The 21,131-nt window shown below is 39.2% G+C and overlaps 1 protein-coding gene across 1 annotated transcript in view; it reads right to left on the bottom strand.

Moving 5' to 3' along the window:
- Nucleotides 1-21,131, bottom strand: part of IQGAP2 (IQ motif containing GTPase activating protein 2) — a 239,231-nt gene that overhangs the window by 109,938 nt on the left and 108,162 nt on the right. Inside the window, exons 4-8 of the mRNA XM_065874499.1 lie at nucleotides 19,295-19,371; nucleotides 6,158-6,225; nucleotides 5,717-5,830; nucleotides 4,964-5,142; nucleotides 2,641-2,728 (exon numbers count right to left, since the gene is read on the bottom strand). Of these exons, the coding sequence (XP_065730571.1) occupies nucleotides 2,641-2,728; nucleotides 4,964-5,142; nucleotides 5,717-5,830; nucleotides 6,158-6,225; nucleotides 19,295-19,371 (526 nt within the window). The remainder of the gene's footprint in view (nucleotides 1-2,640; nucleotides 2,729-4,963; nucleotides 5,143-5,716; nucleotides 5,831-6,157; nucleotides 6,226-19,294; nucleotides 19,372-21,131) is intronic.

The following is a 21,131-nucleotide window of genomic DNA, read 5'->3' as shown; positions in this document are numbered from 1 at the left end:
TAGCACACTGGACAGAACCAGCAGGATTTTGCCCTATAAAGAAGGCTTCAGGGTAGTAGAAATAACACAGACCCATAGATTTGTAGATCTTTTCAAGGATTAGTCTGTCTCCCTAATACATGACTAGACTACAGCTAAGATTATTCTAACCCTTTTTAACAGATGACAATTTATCTTCTCTAACTATATTCACAAGGAGCTATGCTCAATAACTTTTCTACTGAGACACATCATTTAATAGCAGGAAATACAACTAATGCAACCTTTCATGCCACACCCCAGAAAATTTACACTTTTAGAATAAGTTAGAATAAGACCCTAAGGACCCAAACACTTTTTTCTATTCTTAGAACTAGTATGATAAATGAAAGAATTCCAGAAAGGAAGGTCAGCGGTTGTTTGTCGTGTTTGCTGCTCTGCTAAAGCTATCCAAGGCCTTGCAGTTGTGTCTCTGATTACTCTGAACAGGATCTTGCTTCACCTTTGAAAACTCTATTATATGAGTTTGGAAAACTGGATGGTAAAATATTACGAGAAAAATTATATCCTTTAAAACACTCTTAAGGAACCATTTCTTCTAAAAAAATAAAGTAAGCTTAACCACTGTTTTACACTCTGCATTTAACAAAATTTCAAGCCCTAATCTTAACAGAATATATATAGTGAATGAAATGCATGTACCAAACCCCAAAGTTAAATGATTGCAGTTCAAACAAACCTGAAGCCCCTGACAATAGATTTCGTGATATTACCATCGAAGTTTTCACTTCTGTCATTACCATGGCTGCTACAAGTGCAGACACCTTAACATTTTAATATAATAAGCTCTATGGTTGGGGAAAAGCTCGTCAAGTAGTTACACTGACATATTTTAAAGCATACAATTGTCTCATTGTCATGTCACTGGCTAAAATATGCTTTAGAGGATTTTTTTCAAGACTATTTTTAGTATTACTGGACCATAAATTTTCCAATGGGGAGAGATCAAAACCTTCAGAATAATCATGTTCTAGGAATGTAAAGCCATTAAACACTGCAATGCCCTTCATATTTTAGCTGGTTATGCATTAGGGCAGATCATCTCATGACTCTTACTTAAAAGTGGGGAAAAAAAAGTATAGTCTTTTTGGCATCAAATTTGTGGTCAGGAAATTATGTCATTTAGTAGAGTATTGAAACAGTTATATAAGGCATTTTATTTAACATGAAAAAGAAATCAATTTTAGTGGTTATAAACATTTCAAAAACAAAGGCTGGCACAAAGCTATGGAACCATTTCCCCACTAGGCTTATGAACCTCAGAGGTATTGCTCGCAATATTAGTTTCTTCCTGTAATTCATTTCTGCCAAGCATAATGAAATTCTCACTTTTCAAACAGAGCAGAAAGAGAAACTTGAAACTGTGCTTCGTGTATCATCACCAACATGTTCAAAATTTAATAAGAATAAAAGAATAGGAACACGCATCTCAAAACGTCAAGGTGTTCCCTTAAAAAAAAGTTATCCTAGCGCTCTCCACAGCTGTAAATGGAGGTAAATTCTCAAACCCACTCAGTTGTTAACTCCTAGACCTTTCTATCAATTTTCTCTGGGCCTCCTTGATCACTCTTTGAAGCCTTTAAAATATGTCTCTACCAGCAACTTAGGAGCGAACTCCTGGGTAACACCTATAGGTGTGCGTTTTCTTGAAGGTGGTAAGAGCCATAAAGAACATTCAAAGCTTATCTAGGAGGTTACGATGAGGGTTTAGGACTACTGGAATTAGTGGACACCCCAGATTTAAACTTGGCAGACGGTTCAGATGTTTTATTAAATTACATGGGCTAACTGGTGTTTGATGTATTTGTTTTTTGGGTATATATGGGTTATTTAGGTTGACCTAGGGGACATAAATGTCAAAGAGAATTCCTTACTGCCTCAAGTAAAAATAAATTTTATTACAGAGAGGAGAAAGACTACTAAAGAAATTAATGTATCTAAACTTGCATATACTTATTTTAATTACCCAAGTTTTCTGTTCTTTATAGTCACACAACTAGGTACCAAGGAGAATTGTCCTGTGTGACTCCATAGAGTCTCAGGGATGTGGGATTCAAACCTGCCATCATGTGATTTATAGGTCTGTCAAGTCTTATTCACTTGCACCAAAGCTACAAAAGCTGTAAGAAAACAATTCTTACAAACTACAGACTAATGATTGGGAAGTAATAAAAAGCAGGGGTGTCAATAATAGCTTTTACGGTTCCAATCGAATGCCATAACATGATCATGGGCAAGGAATGACCATCTTTAACTCATAACCTTTACTAAATAACCTTTTAAGATTAGCCCAATAAGGGACAGGTTCAAAATATGACATACGCTGTACCTATGATGAAACAGGAAGGTACAGTCAAACTAGCTTCAAGGTGCTTTGAGATACTTTGCATGGAACGGGGACAAGACAGCCAGCAAAGCTCCATGGAAAACTGGCAGATGGTAACACCAGAATTAAGAGCAACACTGACCGACTTTTAGTGGATTTTTCATCATATCAGGCACTTTTACAAGGATACAAGTTAAGAGTTTTGCTGAGATTTGGATAAGGAAAATTTGCATCTTCTAGAAGTATCCATTTCCTTCATATGATCCATTACTCACTGTTGACTTTATTGATATTGCCTTGGATTTCTGCTTGTGTCAGCAATTCTTCATACGCATCTCTTTCTTCTTCTGAAATACAGTTATTCTGCAAAACAAAGGCTTCATCGATTCCTGAAGTTAAATATTTCCAAAGCTCGATATTCAAAAGCAAAAACTTAGTGCTAAAAACCATTGGCTAATATTCATGTGAACTCAATACAAGCATTTAAGAGTGCCTGATCTGTGCAGGGCACTAGGGTTAGCTAAGCCGGCAAGGGTTACAAAGATGAACAACAGACCCAGTGACTCTCTGTAAAAGTCTAACTGTCTAATGTGCAAAACATTAGGTTGGACCACTTGATATTGCCATTTTTTTGTAGATCAAAACCAGATGATTATTGGCAATTTCATCTGATTCAGTCTAATAAAATCAAGAACACAAATAATAAATATACACAGCAGAACAAAATATATTCTAGGGAAGTACATACTTGGTTAGAAAGAAAATTTTAAGAAGAGACAACAGTTGAGGAGGGCCTGAAGAAGAGAGTAATATTCAAGGCGGAGAGGAGAGAGTAGGATGTAGACAACAGGATTTGGTCACAAAGGTGGGAAACTTGGCATGTCGGGCTATAGCACAGAGTGTATATCTAGGGTTAGCCAAAAAGATGGGGAGGTAGGTTGGGAATCCTGGAGCCTTTTAATGCCAACAGAAGGACCTGTACTTGCAGTAGGGAATCAGGGGAGGTTTCTGGTGGGATGACATCAGATCTGTAGAAGATTAATTTTGCAACCTTAACTCTGAGAGGGGGTGGCCTGGAGAATGACAGGAAGCAGTGGGGCCCATGGGGAAGGTGCTGAGACAGCCCTGAGACAAGGTCAGGAGGGGCAGGGCCGAGGCAAGGGCGGTGAAACTAGAAGGTAGGTGACGGAGGTCAGCCTGTCAAGAAAAGGCAGAAGACAGTGATGGATGGGACATGGGGGACATAAAAAGCAACAATGTGGGAGTCATTCCAAAGGGAAGTCAGCAAGAGGCATGCACAGGAGACAGGCAGGGTGAGGACGAGCACGCTTCTGAAGTGGTGGGGGGCAAAGCCAGCGGGACACAGAGATGAAGGTATCTGGAGGAGCTTTAGTGGGGCCTGGTATCAAGTTGACAGCTGATCTCTTCAACCAGTGGGTGAGCTCAATGGAGGAAGAACAGAGAGAGGAGTGATTCAATGGCAGACTTGGAAGAATCCCTATATTTGGAGGGAGGAATAGGCAGAGACATTAAAAGATGCAGAAGAGAACCACAAGCATAGAAGGCAGGCGGGGCAGCGTGAGGCAGGTGTGCCAATGTCGGCAGAAGCCACCCACTAAGAAAAGGTTAGGATAAACGGGTCACTTTGGGGAACAGAGCTGAAGCTGATATGGCAAGAGTTGAAGGAGAGGAAAGTTGGCGAGAAAGTGGAATCTCGGAGTGCAACGTTTTTAATAAGACAGGAGGTGGGATATATGAAGTGAGGGTCAGTAGCCAGCTGCCTTGTCGAGGAGAGAAACCACTTCCTCAAATATGAGAGGAAACTATGGGGAAAATAGGAGGAAAGCAGATTCAAAAACATCTTCTCTAAACTTCACCACACCCAATTATTAGCCTCTAGTAATAAATCTGAAGGTAAGTTGGCTAGTACAAGGTTGGTGATACCCAACAAGGGAAGATCTTTATCTGCTGCTTCTACACCTTCTAGGTAAGTTTTCAACATGACCTTCCATCCTTATGACCCGTAATGTTCATCATAAAAAGAAACCTAATTTCCTTATGGAGTGCATGGTCTTCTTTAACCCTTACATTTCACCCAAACCAATGGCCTGTGGCTAGAGAGACCACAGCCAGCAAATTTAAAAATATCCCTTGCTGGAAGTTCCCTGCTGGCGCGGTGGCTAAGAATCCACCTGCCAATGCAGGGGGCACGGGTCCGATCCCTGGTCTGGGAAGATCCCACACACTGCGGAGCTACTGAGCCCGTGTGCCACAACAACTGAGCCCACGTGCTGCAACTACTGAAGTCCACGTGCTCTAGGGCCCGTGTGCTGCAACTACTGAGCCCGTGTGCTGCTACTACTGAAGCCCATGCTCCGCAACAAGAGAAGCCACTGCAATGTGAAGCCCACCCACGCACCGCAACACAGAGTAGCCCCCACTTGTCACAACTAGAGAAAGCCCACGTGCAGCAATGAAGATCCAACGCAGCCAAAAATAAATAAAATTAAAATCTCTTGTAACATTACAGCTTTTTCAAACTAGCAATGCATAACTATGCTTATTACTATATTGATCACTGAGAATCTCATTGAATACCTTCAGCCTTGCATTTTCCTCTTTTCTCTTCTTGGCTTCCCAGAGTTCCTTCTGATATTCCTGTGCAAGGTTGTCATCCACTAAAGTCAAAACTGCATTTGGGTTTCTTAGTGTTATAATGGTCTGCTCAGCTATTCCTTTTTCAATAGCTTCATTAATGGCTATAACTGCAGCATGTACTGCAAAGTAAAGAGAAAAAAAGAACTTTAGCAACAAAAGACAACCTGGGCAGGTGTACTGGCCCTGCAGAACTTAAGCAGTTTTACTTTCTTTCTTGGGGTCCGATAAAGCATTCAAAAAAGAGACCTCAGACACATCACAGAGCATCCTCTGACAACCTCCCCACCTGCCCATCTATCTTGGGTCCTGTCTCGGTGTCTGTTATGTAATGCCTATTCATTTATTCGACTTGCACTGAACGTCTAAAATGAATCAAGTACTATGGGTTGACATGGAAAGACTCACGGCAGTGAGTACCCTGCCACTGAAATTTAAGGACATAGCAGAGCAATGTTTTGGAGAATGAAGACATTTCTGTAACGTCTTAAATCACGTTACACAAGTGGATGTCTAGAGTCCAAAGTTAATTACTTGGTTATGTTCTGATGTGCTCAAATTAACCATCTATAATACATATAATAAAAAATTTTAGGGTGTTTATAATATCTTCTAAATATTCTATTTCTTATAACCAAAATCAAGAATAGGTTAAGTCTCACGTCATTGGCAAGTTTGAATTTTAAGTAGACTTACGTGCAGCTTCATCCACGGACAATTCATTAGCCAGAATACCACCTATTTTGCTGAAAGATGGCATCTGTATTCCATATTTCTCAAGCTCCTTTCTCATATTACTGATTTCCTCCTCTGAAAAAGAAAAACAACAAAAAAATCAATGAAAGCCACAGAGATGGAGGCAGGAATGAATATATTTGTGTTAAGAAATGTCTTCATCAAGAACGTGGGGTCAGTTCTAAACAAGAACCTTAGGAAGAAGCCAGCCTTGGTTTCTCATTTCACAAATGCGGGGAAACAGAAACCCTATAGAGTATAAACAAGATAAAAAGCCAGTTTTCTCCTCTGATCAATATAAGAAAAAAAAAAGGGAATCAATAATATCGAAATGAAAAAAAAATATTACTACATTTTCTTAATAACCATATTGTAAAAAATTATCAAGATAAGGAATAGTACCTGTGAAGTCTACTTTGCCCAACAAATCCTGGATCTGGGGTGCAATTCCTAGTTTGAACAGATACAAACTGAAAGAGAAACCAGAAAACTGTCAGAAACTTTATCGTGTAGATCTTAGAGCTAGAAAATTACATAAATCTTAAGGGCTTTTTTAGTTGAGAAACACCAAAGAGATCATCTCATCTAATCCATTCATCTTACAGATGAGGAAACTGAGTCCCGAGGTAACACAGTCCCTAGTGGGACCAGGACTAGAAGCCCAGTCAATGTCCCAAAGACTGGTCCTCTGTAGTACACAGCACTTCCACAGGAGCAAATAACCTAATCACCCAGTTGTAGGGAGAAAAAGAAACACAATTAACACAAAACAGCAAGCAACAAATGCAGAAAACATTTCTTTGGATATTATCAACACATGATTTTATTTTGTTTAGAATATAGCTCAAATTATATTTTCCTTTTCATTCCTATATACGCCTCCAAGCACCACATAAACCTTGAGGAAACATTTGTCTTATACATTCTGAAACAGTAAATAGAGTAGCAAGACTACTGGTGGATGGAATGATGTTAAAGACAAACCACGATGTGGATATATTAATAAATGGAAGATGCAGAGCAAAGTGTACATATTTTTTAAAAATTCAATAGGAAGCAATGATGGTCCCCAACCAGCCCATAATTGGACGAAAGAAGCTGGAGTCTGACATCTAAATTCTACCAAAGAAGATGAAAATATATGGTTATATGACTTTTCACTTCATCACTGAGCCACAGTTTCTGATCCATATTTGTCTTAACCTTCCCAGCCCCCAAGATTAATTCTACAGCCCAACTAAAAAATTCTGTATTTACTTAATATCAGTTCTGACAGCTTTATAACTTAGGAGATTTAATAAGAAGTTAGAATTACATATAACATATATGGGAAAATGAACGGAGAATGATTTTGATGGTTTGAAGTACTTCAAGACTCACTTCAGATGTTGATGTGAGATAGATCTTAGTTTATAAAATATAAAATTTCATTAAAGGAGCTGAAGATCAAGCCTTCTTAATGGAATGAAAACTCTTAAAATGAATGATTAATCAGTGCAAGCAGCATGCACTGAAATTAAATTTTTTGACCATCTGTAAAAAATAATCACTTCGAAAAGCAATATGTGATCAAAGTTAAAAATTAGTGATCCATGGTTAAAAAAATACATTAGGAAATCATCACCTGGAGTTAAACACTAAATGTTTTGATATAAATCTTTTTAATGTTGTTTCTAGAAATATCTATTCCATAAACTCATAGTGTTCTATAATATGAATGTATTATAATTTACTTAACCAATTGCTGAGCATTTAGATGGTCACTAATTATCCACTATAACAAACAATGTTGCAGTGAACCTACATATATAGATACACCTTTGTGCACATATCTTATTCATCACATAAATCCCTATAAACAAAATTGTCAAATTGAAAGGATATATGCACAAAACTTTCAATATATTTTATCAAATTGTGTTCTTGGAAAGAGATTATATTCATTTATTCTCTGTGAGTAAAGGATTAACAAAACCCCTTTCCCTTCTGCAATAGAAGGTGACGTTTAACTTTCTAGCTCTGTTCCCCCAAGAACGCAATAAGGGTATACTGAAAACCGTGCTACCAGGCACCATGGCTTAGGAGAAAAACAACCTCTGACTGGGAAATTTCATCTTGACTAGAAGGAATCATAAATAGGCTTTATACATTTCAGGTGTTCCTAAATTCAGTGACTCTTATAACTGGCACACTTCTCGCAGGAAACTTGGAAGCCACGCTATGGAGCTGTTGCAATAGATACTGGCTCCTGGGGACTGAGGCTTACAGCCAGGGAGCCTTCTGCAACTACCAATATGAGTCTCACTCCTTCGCACCCAAGTTATCACCTGGGGTACCAAAGAGAACAGCTTCTAGATGGCTGTGTGGACAACTACATGGGGTGTTGGGAAGCCTCCCACTGAAGAGCAAATACTTGATGCTGTCCTGCTGGCAGGTTGCATTTCCTGGCTGCCTCTATCCTTCTGAGCATCTGCTAACCAACATGACATAAGGCAGGCAGTCATGAGGGTCTGAATGTTTAATTGAACCTAAGACCCAGGTGATGGGCATGGCCCCACTCTACCACCAATCCATGAGAACGCCATTTTCTTTGTCCCCTTAACAGCACCCGACTCTATCAATGAAAACCTTACCTATCGGTAGCCAAAAAATGTCATTTAAGTCTACATTACATTTTGTTCATCGTGAGGGTAAGCACTTTTCATTCTCGTATTTGGCCATTTCCATTTCTTCCAGGAAATGCATATTAATGAATTTTTGAATTTTCAAGATTGTTTTCTGGGGGGATTTACCTTTCTCTGGTTTTCCCCTCTTTTCCCTCAAAACCACAACCAAAGGACAATGAACAAATGACATTTTAAACATATGGTAATTTTAATTTTACTACTAAATTCCAATATGATATCCATATCTTATTCACTAAGGGAAAAACATATTAGACTCTGAAAGTCATTCAATGTAAAACAGACATTATGTATTCATCATTCATTCTTTAGTTTATTTTTATTTTTTAAAAAATTTATTTTATTTTTGGCTGCATTGGGTCTTCGTTGCTGCGTGCAGGCTTTCTCTAGTTGTGACAAGCAGGGGCCACTCTTCGGTGCGGTGTGCGGGCTTCTCATTGCGGTGGCTTCTCTTGTTGTGGAGCATGGGCTCTAGGCGCGCAAGCTTCAGTAGTTGTGGCTCGTGGGCTCTAGAGCAGAGGCTCAGTAGTTGTGGTGAATGGGCTGAGCTGCTCTGTAGCATGTTGGGTCTTCCCGGACCAGGTCTCAAACCCGTGTCCCCTGCCTTGGCAGGCGGATTCTTAACCACTGCGCCACCAGGGAAGCCCCCATTCCTTAGTTCAAATTCTAGGTCTTTAGAGATTGTCAAGGATATAAAACTATACAGCCGCTAAAGACTTTACTACCAAAGGTTCATGCCAAACAAGTCATTGTAATTAAAACTAGTATGCTGACATTTCCAAGACAATAATATTTTATGAACCAATTCACTATTTATCACATGGGAAAAATATTCCAGGTAAAAGGGAGCTCATGTCATGTGGAACAAATAAAATGTCAAGCTAGTCACACGTTCCTTTCTAGTAACAGGAATGACAAAATTCAACAGAATTAAACAGACAGGTATGGCAAAGCTACAAAAGAATTCTAGGAAAATAAAATCAAGCCATATTTGAAAAAATAAAAATAGATCCATAAATTATCAAAATGTATCATTTTATTACTTCCATTCTTTCACAGTACCTGTAGTTTCTTCTTCCCTTTTACAACTAAATTTAAAAAAACAACTGAACTGACAAAAAATAAATAAAAATAATTCAATGGGAAAAACTTTGAAAATGCATCAGTAAAATTTAACTAGGGGACACCCATAAAATGTCTTCTAACAAATTTTATATATGTGTGTATTTATGATGTGTATTGCATTAATATTCTGCTAGTTTTAACATACTTTAAACTTCTATTCTTGCATCAAAGCCTAAGCTAATGAATCCTTACTATCCTTAATGTATTTCTACTTCTATTTCCCCACCTATGTAACGTTGAGATAATCTAGAATTTTAGATGCATTTTTAAAAATAAATTTATTATTTTATTTGTTTATTTTTGGCTGCGTTGGGTCTTCATTGCTGCACGTGGGCTTTCTCTAGTTGCAGCGAGCAGGGGCTACTCTTCGTCGCGGTGCGCGGGCTTCTCACTGTGGTGGCTTCTCTTGTTGCGGAGCACAGGCTTTAGGCGTGTGGGCTTCAGTAGTTGTGGCACGCAAGCTCAGCAGTTGTGGCTCACGGGCTCTAGAACGCAGGCTCAGTAGTTGTGGTGCATGGGCTTAGTTGCTCCGTGGCATGTGGGATCTTCCCGGACCAGGGCTCAAACCCGTGTTCCCTGCATTGGCAGGTGGATTCTCAACCACTGCACCACCAGGTAAGTCCCCTAGATGCATTTTCAAATTTTCATATTATGCACCAAAAGTTTAGATAACTAAATTTTATTAGTTCCTTTTCTAAATTAATCTACATCCAATTTTCCTCTTTCTTAGTTTTATCTTTGGTTTTGCTATGTATAAGCATATTTGCTAAATAGATAAAATGAATGACTCACTAAGTGCACATATTTTACTGGTTTCATTTGTTCCTTGGGTGTTGGTTCTGTTTGTTGAATGTAATTCCTCTTTCACAGCGTTGGTTTCCTTCAAATGTCTGGTATTTCCTGATTTGGGGAAATCTTAAGGTTTGACTTGTTGCTTGTCACTGTTGATTGCAGGTCCCCATGACAGAAGCCAGCCTTAGGGAGACAGTAGGGGAACAACGGGGCTGATGCCCAGAGGGTGCCCGGTGTCTTGTCTTCTTAGATTGGGGTTCCCTGTGTCTTCCTGCAGTCATTAGCTACCTTGGGTACTCGTGTGCTACCCTGCCATCAGCAACTACACTTGCTGCCTTAGGGAAGGATCAGAGGGCTCAGCGGGTCTAAGCCCAGTTCTGCTAGCTTAGGGGCTCTCCTTTTCCATCTCTGCTTGGAGCAAACCCCACAGCAGCTCTGAGCTCTGCTGCAATGGCTCAGTGGTTTCTGGGCTGCGGTCTTCTGTCTTATTTCTCAGTCAATCCAAACCTATCTGTTTGCTTTCTGTCAAGGGTTATCTAATTTTCTGATCAACGGATAGCATTCTTTCTTACTGCAGATGATTAAAAAAACAAAACGAAACAAAACTTACTACTTTAGCCATTTCATGTCAGTTTTGTAAAGAGAAAGGCAATCATGCTCAAATATCTTGACAAAACTGTTTCCACCGCATCTCCTTTGTTCGCCCGGTCATTCATTTAATTATTATTTATGGAATATCTACTGTACAAAAAGTATTTTACTCTACTGTGCTGTCCCTAAAATAAAGGTATTTAGTCTTCCACAAAACATAGGTTTGTTGGTAATATGAACGAACTTAATTACACTGACAAAAGTGTTAATGTTCCCCTATGGTACTAAAGAAATTAGAAGACTATTTCTGATTATACTTTTTACTTCTCCACTGTAAGCTGTATAATGTAAATCTCGCACTAAGCAAACATCCTGGTTTAACTAAAAGTTACCACAAGGTGGAGCTGAGAAGTTAGTTACCTTTTGGATAGAAAAATTGAGTTAGATTGATCTCAAATCAGCTTTTCCTAAGCTAGTCAGGATCAGGTAGAAATCTCATTTGCCTTTACACAGTTTCACCAAAAATGTTTTTTTAAATGCTAACGTGTATTTTTTATTTGGCTTAAGATTTCAACATTTACTTTATCTCTGAGGTTGAAGTTTGAAAAGATGACTTTTCATAGTGTGGGAGTGATATACCGAATCTGTGTGGGAGGTGCTTCCAAGCAAGTTAGTCTAAGGGGCAAATGTTTACTTAGGAAACTGAACTTATTCAGAATTCCCATGATGAAAAGAACCAGCAATAGCAGCCCACTCCTTCCCAAGCATTTAAATTCAAATGAGGGAATTCATTACCTGAAGTATATAGGAAATCCAGAATCTTAGTCGTAAAAATAAAAAAGAAGCCTGCCCAATCACCAATTTCTTGGAGCTCTTCAACACTGAATTTATTAAGCAGCTTTAGTGCCTAATGGGCAACACAAAGAAGCTGACAGCATTCTAAAGGAAGCTGAGGAATTAATGTCACCATTGCTTCCCACGTATAAGAAAGCACTTGGTGTGAAATAGCTAGCTTTTTATCACACTAAAGGTACAGTACATTTGTGTTGCTGAGAGAGGCCAGCTACAGAGGGGTTGCCCTAAGGCAGCAAAAGCCTCACTGGCCCACGTGCTCCCATTTGTACTGATAATATCAGTTCAAGTATGGGGAGCAATAAAGAAAGTAAAACACACACACACACACACACACACACACACACAAACCTATTAGAGTTTTTTTCTACTACTTTCAACATATACATTAAGAGGTGCTACAGTAATAAAATACAAACTTAAAAGGCAGAGGCTGAACTTATTTCAACTTTTCTGGAGCACATCATACGTAGTTCATTTTATGCTATAACATGGGAGATGAATGTTTGTAAATCAAAGCCTCATGGCTCACCAGAAAGAAGACGGAACTGGAGTCAAGCCCTGTATCCTGGCCACAGACTGGCAATATCTCAATGTGTGACTCTGCGCAAGTCATATAACCTAAACCTTCAGTTCTCTCATCTGTGAAATGAAGGATCAACATCCTTGGACTCAACATCCCAAGGTCCCTCCAGTTCTGAAGTTCTGGGATTCTTCCTTTATAAATATCCTAAATATAACAGCTTAGAGACCTGTGCTGAAGTTCAAGTATGATGCCACTGTTCTTTTCATTTTCTAAGTAGTCTGGAAATATTGGACTCCCTTTTGAGGCCAATGACTGGCTGCCTCAGTAACAGTGCAGGTTCTGGGGCCACACAGCCTGGGTGTGAATCCCAACTCTGCCACTAGCTGTGTGACCTTGGCCAGACACTCTGTGCCTCAACTGCTGTGGTTATAAAATGAGACCAATAGCAGTGTGTACAGAAAAGGTATGTCGTGAGGATTAAATGAGATTATACCTGTAAAGTACTTGGAACAGTGTCAGGCACGTAATTAAAAGCTCAGTAAGTGTTCGTCTTTGTTTTTATTATTGCTATTATCCTGGTACTTAAGTCTTCATACAAACCACTTATTAATAACCTATCACAGTGGTTTCCCCACTTTCAACACTAAGAATCTTTTACTATTTCCCCTTACTGACTCCATGTTTTAAATGGTTTTACCCACAGGACAAAATTATGTTTCCATCTTACAGTCACATGTGTCCCTATTAATATCATGTCAAAATCCAGCATTCTATACCTAACTTTCAATAAAAAGTAAAGGGAATCTTGAGGCAGTCTTATCATAGAAAAATAAGTACAGTTAAACCATCTGAAAGGTTAAAAACACAAACTCCAGAGACTTCAAGTTGGAATCAATGGTGCATGTGCTGTGTTAGGTGACAAGACATGGTTTACAGTCTCAAAGAGCTTAGAATTTAGTAGGATGGAAAGGTAGAGCCATAATACTAAATTGGGATAGGAAGAGGGAAAGAGAAGATGGTACAAACAGTGGAGAGAATTTTGAACGATATGGCAGGTGCAGCTGCCCTCCCTCACCTTAATCCCAAATCCTGCCACCTCTAGATCTCCCTCCTGAGAAAACAGGATTACAGTCTGTCCTTGGGGTTAAGGAACTAGCTCGAGGAAGCTATTCATAAAGGCAAATATGTTCTCTGTCCGAGATGCAAGCAATCTGGTATAAGGCATCAACTGGTTTCTTAACAGGAAAAGGGCCCCAAGGGAAGGGAGTATAGGACAAGAAAACATATGCATTAACTTTGTACCTGAGGAACTGGTTCAAAGGCAACCTGGTTAGCAAAGCAGCCACCTGACCTTGTGGGAGACCTGGTAGAGGAGGCCTTCTTCACAAAACAGTCAGGGTACTTGGAACAGCTGGCCAACCAGAAGTGCGGCTGCCACAGCCATTTTCACAAATTCAAGCCTCGAAGGTGTGCTATTTGGGTATCTTCACTGCATTTGAAAACATGACCTCTGGACAGCAGCCACATAATCTGCCGCAGGAACAGTCATCCTTACCCAGAGGGGAGGCAGGCATACCTTTACCTTGTTGCTGTCAGTGTAGCAGAATCTTAACCGTCAAATAAACTTTATTCAGTAAGAAAGCAGAATCCAGAACCCTCATCCTTTAATCTAGGAAAATTGTTACAAACACATGACCTTAAAAGGAATCCTTGAAGGGTAGCTGATTCTATACCTTAAGGCAGGAATAATCAGGGCAGGATTGGAACATCCTCTTGTGACCACAAAGCAAGGATATTTCAAAGAAATGTAAGGGATAGAGCTACAAGGACCAAGGAGCTGGCCAGAAAGAGGTCCCAGGACAAAACGGAAGCAATCTGGTTCATCAAAAAAGAAGATACTAATCTTGGTTAGATCTGAGAAAGGCCTGGAGTTCAAAACGATGTTCAAAGGAGAATGGTGTGAAGTATACGAAAAGGAAGTTGCAATACAGAGATAAAATAAGACACACATAATATTCGTATGGATTTTAATAAGTTGGGAAGTGTCATGAAAATACAGGTGCTTTGTTTTTTCTATGTCTGTCTATAGTGTATAAATATGTGCTTGTTTTTGTACTATTTATACTACAAGAAAGAATAAAGACCAGGAACTCTGAGTAAGCCAAACAGTCGGGAAAACCACGGAAGTGTCCCAAGATAAGAACAGACTGAGGAGCACAGGTGGTGACAAAAATAGCCAGATGAAAAGAGGGTTCAGCACTGATGGTCACACTCAATAGCCAAGCAGAGAGAGGATCCAGAAACAGGATCCCACATGCTATCGGCCAAATGGTCCCAGGGAGCATCAAGCAGAGTCCATCCCTCATCTCCCGGGGCAGAAACCTCTAGAATGCCCAACTAATTTCAAGAAAATATTCAAAAGGCATGCGTCAGTTTTTAATAACGTTAACACACCAGGCCAATACATCACGATGACAGGACAATGGGTTATGTAACACTGGCCAAGTAAGACGTGGAAGAAAATCATTTCTGGGTGACAGGGGGTGGAGACTGGATGGTAAATAAAAACCTACCCGAAAGCCATAGACAGAAAAATGACAAGGTCTGGCTGACTTCACAAATCAAGTTGAGTCTGATGCCTGGTGGCCAAGGCTGGACTCACCTTAGGAGAAGAACCCAAACTGGCACCATGGTCTGACAGACATTGATTGGTTAGAAACCAGATCTGTAACCTGGGTGGGTCTGAAGAGGTATTCTGTTTCTGGTAACCATGTGAACTCTGGGTAGGTATCAAAATATTATAGCCCTAGGATGAGTCAAAATTAGTGGAGGGACTTCCCTGGTGGTCCAGTGGTTAAGAATCTGCCTTAGAATGCAGGGGATGTGGGTTCGATCCCTGGTTGGGGAACTGAGATCCCACATGCTGCAGGGCAACTTAATTCACGTGCCGCAACTACTAAGCTCGCATGCCACAACTAGAGAGAAGCCCGTGCGCCGCAACGAAAGATCCTGCGTGCCGCAACTAAGACCTGAGCAGCCAAAAATAAATAAATAAAAATAACAATAAAAGGAGAGGTTAGCAAGCTTCCTGTTTAAAAAAAATTAGTGGATAAATAACAAAAATATGAGTGAACCTTGTAGTATGGATCTTTTAGGATAGGTTTAAGTGTAGTAAGTTTGTAATAATGTATCTGGGCATTTTACTTGTGTTTTAAGGTATTTGAGGTGTTCAAAAAAGCAGTCTACTGGGACTTTCCTGGAAGTCCAGTGGTTAAGACTTTGCCTTCCAATGCAGGGGGTGTAGGTTCGACCCCTGGTCAGGGAGCTTCTTGCCTTGTGGCCAAAAATCAAAAAACATAACACAGAAGCAATATTGGAACAAATTTAATAAAGACTTAAAAAAAATGGTCCACATCAAAAAAAAATTTTTTAAAAGAAAGCAATCTACTAAATTTAATAATTTAAAGGAATTCAATTGTATAATGTTTAAACATTTAACAGTTGCTTAATACATTGAGCAATAAATAACAGGCAAAAAGTGTTCTTTTCCATGGCTTCCAGACAGAAAAAAAATTAGTAGTAACTCATTAGCAAGGCTCTCACTCCATGAGGTGGCTCCTTTTATTGTGCAGGCTTTAAATATTCCAAATAAAGCCACAAAAGGAAAACATGCCACATATATATTTTAAGTCCAAAACACCAAAATAGTTACAAACAGTCGTTGTCACTTGGTACTGAAATGTCAGCGTCTGGAGCAGAGAAAGGTTTATTGCAGGGCCAAGCAAGGAGAACAGGCAGCTTGTGCTCAAAAGACCCGAACGCTCTGATGGTTTTCAGGCAAGGGTTTTAAAGAAAATGTTAGGGGAGAGGGTCCTAGAATGCAGGATCAGCTCGGATTGGTTGGTGGTGAGGTAACAGGGTGATGTTCTGGGAACCTCAACCTTCTGGCTCCACCAGTCTGAGGTCTACATGCTTATGCTCAGCATGTAGTCACCATCCTCTACCTGGGTGAGGGTCTTAGTTTCTGCAGAACTCAGAGATATGCATCAGATTGTTATCTATATCCCTTCAGGAGGAACTAGGAGTCCTGTGTCCTAATCATTTACTACTTGAGACTGCTCTTTGGAACTGGGGGAAGGCCTAGGAAACAAAAGTCTTTTTTTTCTGTCCACAAGAGACAGGGGACACGGAGGGGGTTCTGTACCCAGGAAGGCCCTAGAGGGTCCTGCTCAGCTTTAATCCACCCTTTTCTTTGAGACTCCTCAATCTTGAGGGGGAACAGGTGCAGGATAAGAAAGTGAATAAAGTTTTAGATAGAGAGGTTAATCATAAACTTGCCAGAAGAACTCGGTTTTAGGGGGACTCAGTTTCAAATTTTCCAATGTTTTCTACAATGAACATATTTTTTACTTTAAATAAGGAAAAGATGATAAACATTTCTTTGAAAAGAGCACGAGGCCACTCATGACTGAGGTGAGTCTCTACATTAGGCAGAGCTTCAGGATTCCCAGCGGGGCTGCTGTGCTAACATTAGCTGGAGTCTGGGCTTGAGAACACCCAGCTGAACTGACAGAGAGAGTGATGAATGGCAGGCCTGGGCACGGGGGTTAGAAATCAAGTGAAGAGGTGAGGCAGGCAGGAAAAGGGAAAAGTAGACACAAGCAGGAAGCAAGGGCAAGAACCCAGGGCATCTTAATGAGGTTGTTAAGCCCAAATCAAGAAGACAGGGAACACTAACACACCACTGTAAAGCAATTATACTCCAATAAAGATGTTAAAAAAAAAAAAAGAAGACAGGGAACAGAAGACCAGCTGGCAGGGCCAGGCGTGAATTCTGTAGATCAAGTCAGGCCCACAGGTTGGGGCAGGAGGAAGGCAGAGGATCTTCCTGCCTGGCTCCTGATCTATAATCAGAACTTCTGACCTGCTTAATTCCCTGGCAGGTAATGCCAACTCTCTACACCAACAACACTGCTGTATCTGCAGCCAGGATATAATGGCTGAGGATGTCTTTGTTCATTTTTAGCACCACTTCTAATCATGCAGTGAAGCCAAACCCACTGTACGTATGAAATGGCTCTGCTATCCAGCTTCCAAATGTGTCTGGCCCAACAGAGCAGAATATCAGCCTCGTCTGCATTCTAAACCATAGCAGGAAAATGTTTTGATAGAAAAAAACTTTAGATACACCTGAGACTTCTCCGTTCCCCATCAAGGAGCAGCCATACAGTAAGTTTAGAACAGAGAAAAGTGAGGGAGAGTCTCCCAGAGAATGCCGTTTATTAAGAGAATATTGCTTTTCAAGATCCTACTTTCAAAATTCCTACTTAAGGTCAGATCTGATGAGTAACATTCGGCAGGAATCTGCTCCAGTAACGGAGACTTCCAGGATGAGTAACTAAATACCTGAGAAAAACTGTCGGAGAGAGCAGGAAGTTGCCTTTTCTTTGTTTACCAAGCTGTTCAAGCCATTGTTAAAACTATGGCAAGCATACATTTGTAAGCCTCAGTGCTATTCTCTGTAACTTCTTTACAACAGTGACATCACCAGAAAGGAACTTAGCGCACCATTTCTTTATAAGCTGCTTACATTAACACCCCAGGTGTCCACTGCAGGAAATCAATTTAAGCTTACAGAAGACACCCACGAGCAGGCTACGGATTTGGAGATTAGCACCCTGATGCATGGATACCATAATGATTAACTAATGGCTGGCTTAGCAGGTCACGAAAGGTTAAGTGATGATTCTAGGCGCTGAAAAGCATTTGACGAAAAATGTTGGGCAACACATTTGATAATATTCCTCAAAATGAGCACTTGTGCACAAAAAGCTTTTAGAAAACCTGCTGGAATAATGATATACTAGCCACATGTGAGGGGGCAGGCAGAGAAGCGGCTTTTTCCCAGTTGTCCTAAATTACCAGAGTAAAAGGAAATCACAGAATAGGCACCTACATTTGGTCTGTATTTCAAGCAACTGTCGTCTTCCAAAGAAATCTCGTAAGGACTGATGGGGTGGGAGAATCAAATTATTTGACATAATCGAAATTCTTTAGTAAGCCAGCATTGTAATGAGTTATTATAAAAATCTTCTCCTTTGGAGAGGAAGAAAGCCAGGAAGAAGTTAATATAAACCTCTAGGCTGAAGACGGTGCCAGGAAAATGACTTCTAGTGATATAAACACAAGGCAGATGTTTTAAAAGAAATTTAAAATTTAATTAGACGTGAAGCCTTCCAGCCATTACCTGTGTACACACAAGACAACAGCCACAAACTAGATTTTTAGAATCATTTTTGTTACCATCTAAAAATCACATTGCTCCCAGGCCAATAAGGTAAGAAACAATCTGTGACTGGTAGAATTTCAATATTTAAAAAAATTAAGATATCAAACAATTGCTTTAAAATAATGAATGTATCGCGATTTGACTAATTTAAAGCAACTTCTAAGTTTCTTCTTTACCCTTACAGTACAAGTTCCAGTGAACGAAAGTTCAAAAGACTTTTTCATAGTGATTTTTATTAATCTATGCTAAGAATTGAGCCAAGCTAATGATTTTAAGAGTATGAAAACCAAATGTATGACTATTAAAGCTGTTCATTTGATGCATTTTGGCTATATTTGTAAAGTAGATCGTAACTGAAGAATATGGTAGCACATTATTATCAGATTCCTAGAAATTTCAATTAAAATTTTCTCCTTATTATACTCACAGGTCTTTCATTCATTTTCTGGTTTTCTGTTTTGAAATGGATTAAAAAAACAGAAAAATATTTTTCAAGTTCAAGTATTGTTTTTATGTGACAATTACCTTAATTTTATACCAGCAAATTTAGAACTCAATTTAAAAAGAAGTTCAGATTATTAAAAAAACTTGAAATAAAAAAAAAGAGCTCTCTTTCAAAACTGAAATTGTGGTTTTATTTAAATTTACTTCCTAGACTTCAAATGTATTTTTTTTCCCACCTCAGTGCGTGAATGCAATATATCATTCTTGGTATGTTTTTCCGGTCATAGACATCTGTTGTTTCTGGGTAAAATATCTGGAAAACAAAAGGGGAAAACGTGTTTATTATTTTCGCAATTATTTTAACTCTCTCAAATGACCCTACTCTGATTGTCCTTGCTGTTCTATATTTATTTAAATGAAGAGGAAACTCCAGTTGTGCCTCATCTTGTTCTTCATGCGGACCAATCACTGCATCTGGTCCCCTGCCTGATAGCGCCTCCTAGTGGCTCAGGAGAGTGGGGGATTCACAGTCAGCCACTCCAAGAAGGCTTTGTCCACAGGGCTGGGTAGCAGTTTCATTGCACAAGGCATGAGCCCACGTAGGCTTTGCTTTCTGTATCAGAGTCACTCTTGTGACTGCCCAGAGAAGGGTGTCCTCTTGAAAGCATTTTATTACGTTGTTAAGAACTTGGCTACACAGTTCTGTAAATATGCGTGTACACACATACAATGCACACGTACGCATGTATTACTTTAAGCAGAAAAAAAAAGTATCCATTTTCACTGAATAAAATCTGGAAAGTAGATAAAGTATGAAAGGAAAATACCTATAACCCCACCTCCAAAAATACCTATAACCCCACTATTAGCATTTTGGTATATTTTCTTCCAGTCTTTTTTCTGTATGTCTCTGATTTTTTATGTTTATGTATGTGAGTGTTTAAAAACCAAACTGCGTGTATTACAAACCTATTTAACACTTAATAGAACATGACTGTTTCACATTCCTTTCATTACTCTGTAAGAACATTATTTCTAAATAGATGCATATGATTCTTTGATATTTTTGAACCATAATTATAACCAGTTCTCCAGGGCTGAACAATTTTTTACCCCCAATTTTGTCCCTATTATAAGTCACTACAATAAATATCCCTGCATTTTCTGAGCACCTGATTGCTTCTTTTGGATAACCATCTATGTACGGAGTTAGTAGACTGAAAAGTCTGAACACTAAAACTTTTAATACACCTTTATACTCTTCTTGAGCTTGAAACTAAAAGCCTAATAAGAAACAGATTTCAGAATGGGGCACCAAAAATGAGTAATTAGGATTGAAGCTTCTGAGATTAAGATAAGCTGGTTGGCATTACTTGCTTTCAGTAAATATTTTATAAAATTTGACATAAAAACTAAAATTAAATCATGTACCATATGGTAGTACTTGACACTCAAGCAAAATTTTCTACTGGACGTTGAAAAAAGCTAAGAAAAGAGAAAAGCAAAGCTTCTTGAGCTACAAATGTACAGTCACTGAGTGCTTACAGAAATATCTGTAGCTTATGAAATTTCAAAGGTCTTTCCAACTTTCCTTTAATACTTTTGCTGTTAAAGTATCAATGAGAAGAGGATTCCCAATTCAGAAGAATATGACTAGGTTTAAAATTCTACTATGTAAGCAGAGGACCACTATAACTCTCCCTCTCTTCTTTAAACAAGAACCTTTTACACTGATATTTCTCCTGGAAAATCATCATGAATATGTCTTCTTCTTCAATTTATAGAAGAAGATGGGATCAATTTATAGTTTACTGAAACGTTTTCTTCAACATTGTAACTCCAATGTGTAACATGACACTGAGCACAGGGTAGGCAGTTCATATTGATAAATGAAGGAATTAATTAATATATCAAAGTCAATTCAGTATACTGCTGGCCTCTCATTTCCTGCAATGTAATGTATCACTGACTTCATAATAAACATCAGGGTTAAAATAGAATCTGTTACATGGATCACTTGTTTGGCTTAAAGTCAAAATAAATGTGGTCCAACATACACACAATTTGAGAAGG

This window comes from Phocoena phocoena, chromosome 3 (genome assembly GCF_963924675.1).
Source record: "Phocoena phocoena chromosome 3, mPhoPho1.1, whole genome shotgun sequence".
Lineage (NCBI taxonomy): Eukaryota > Metazoa > Chordata > Mammalia > Artiodactyla > Phocoenidae > Phocoena > Phocoena phocoena.
This window is presented reverse-complemented; position numbering and strand designations above follow the sequence as displayed.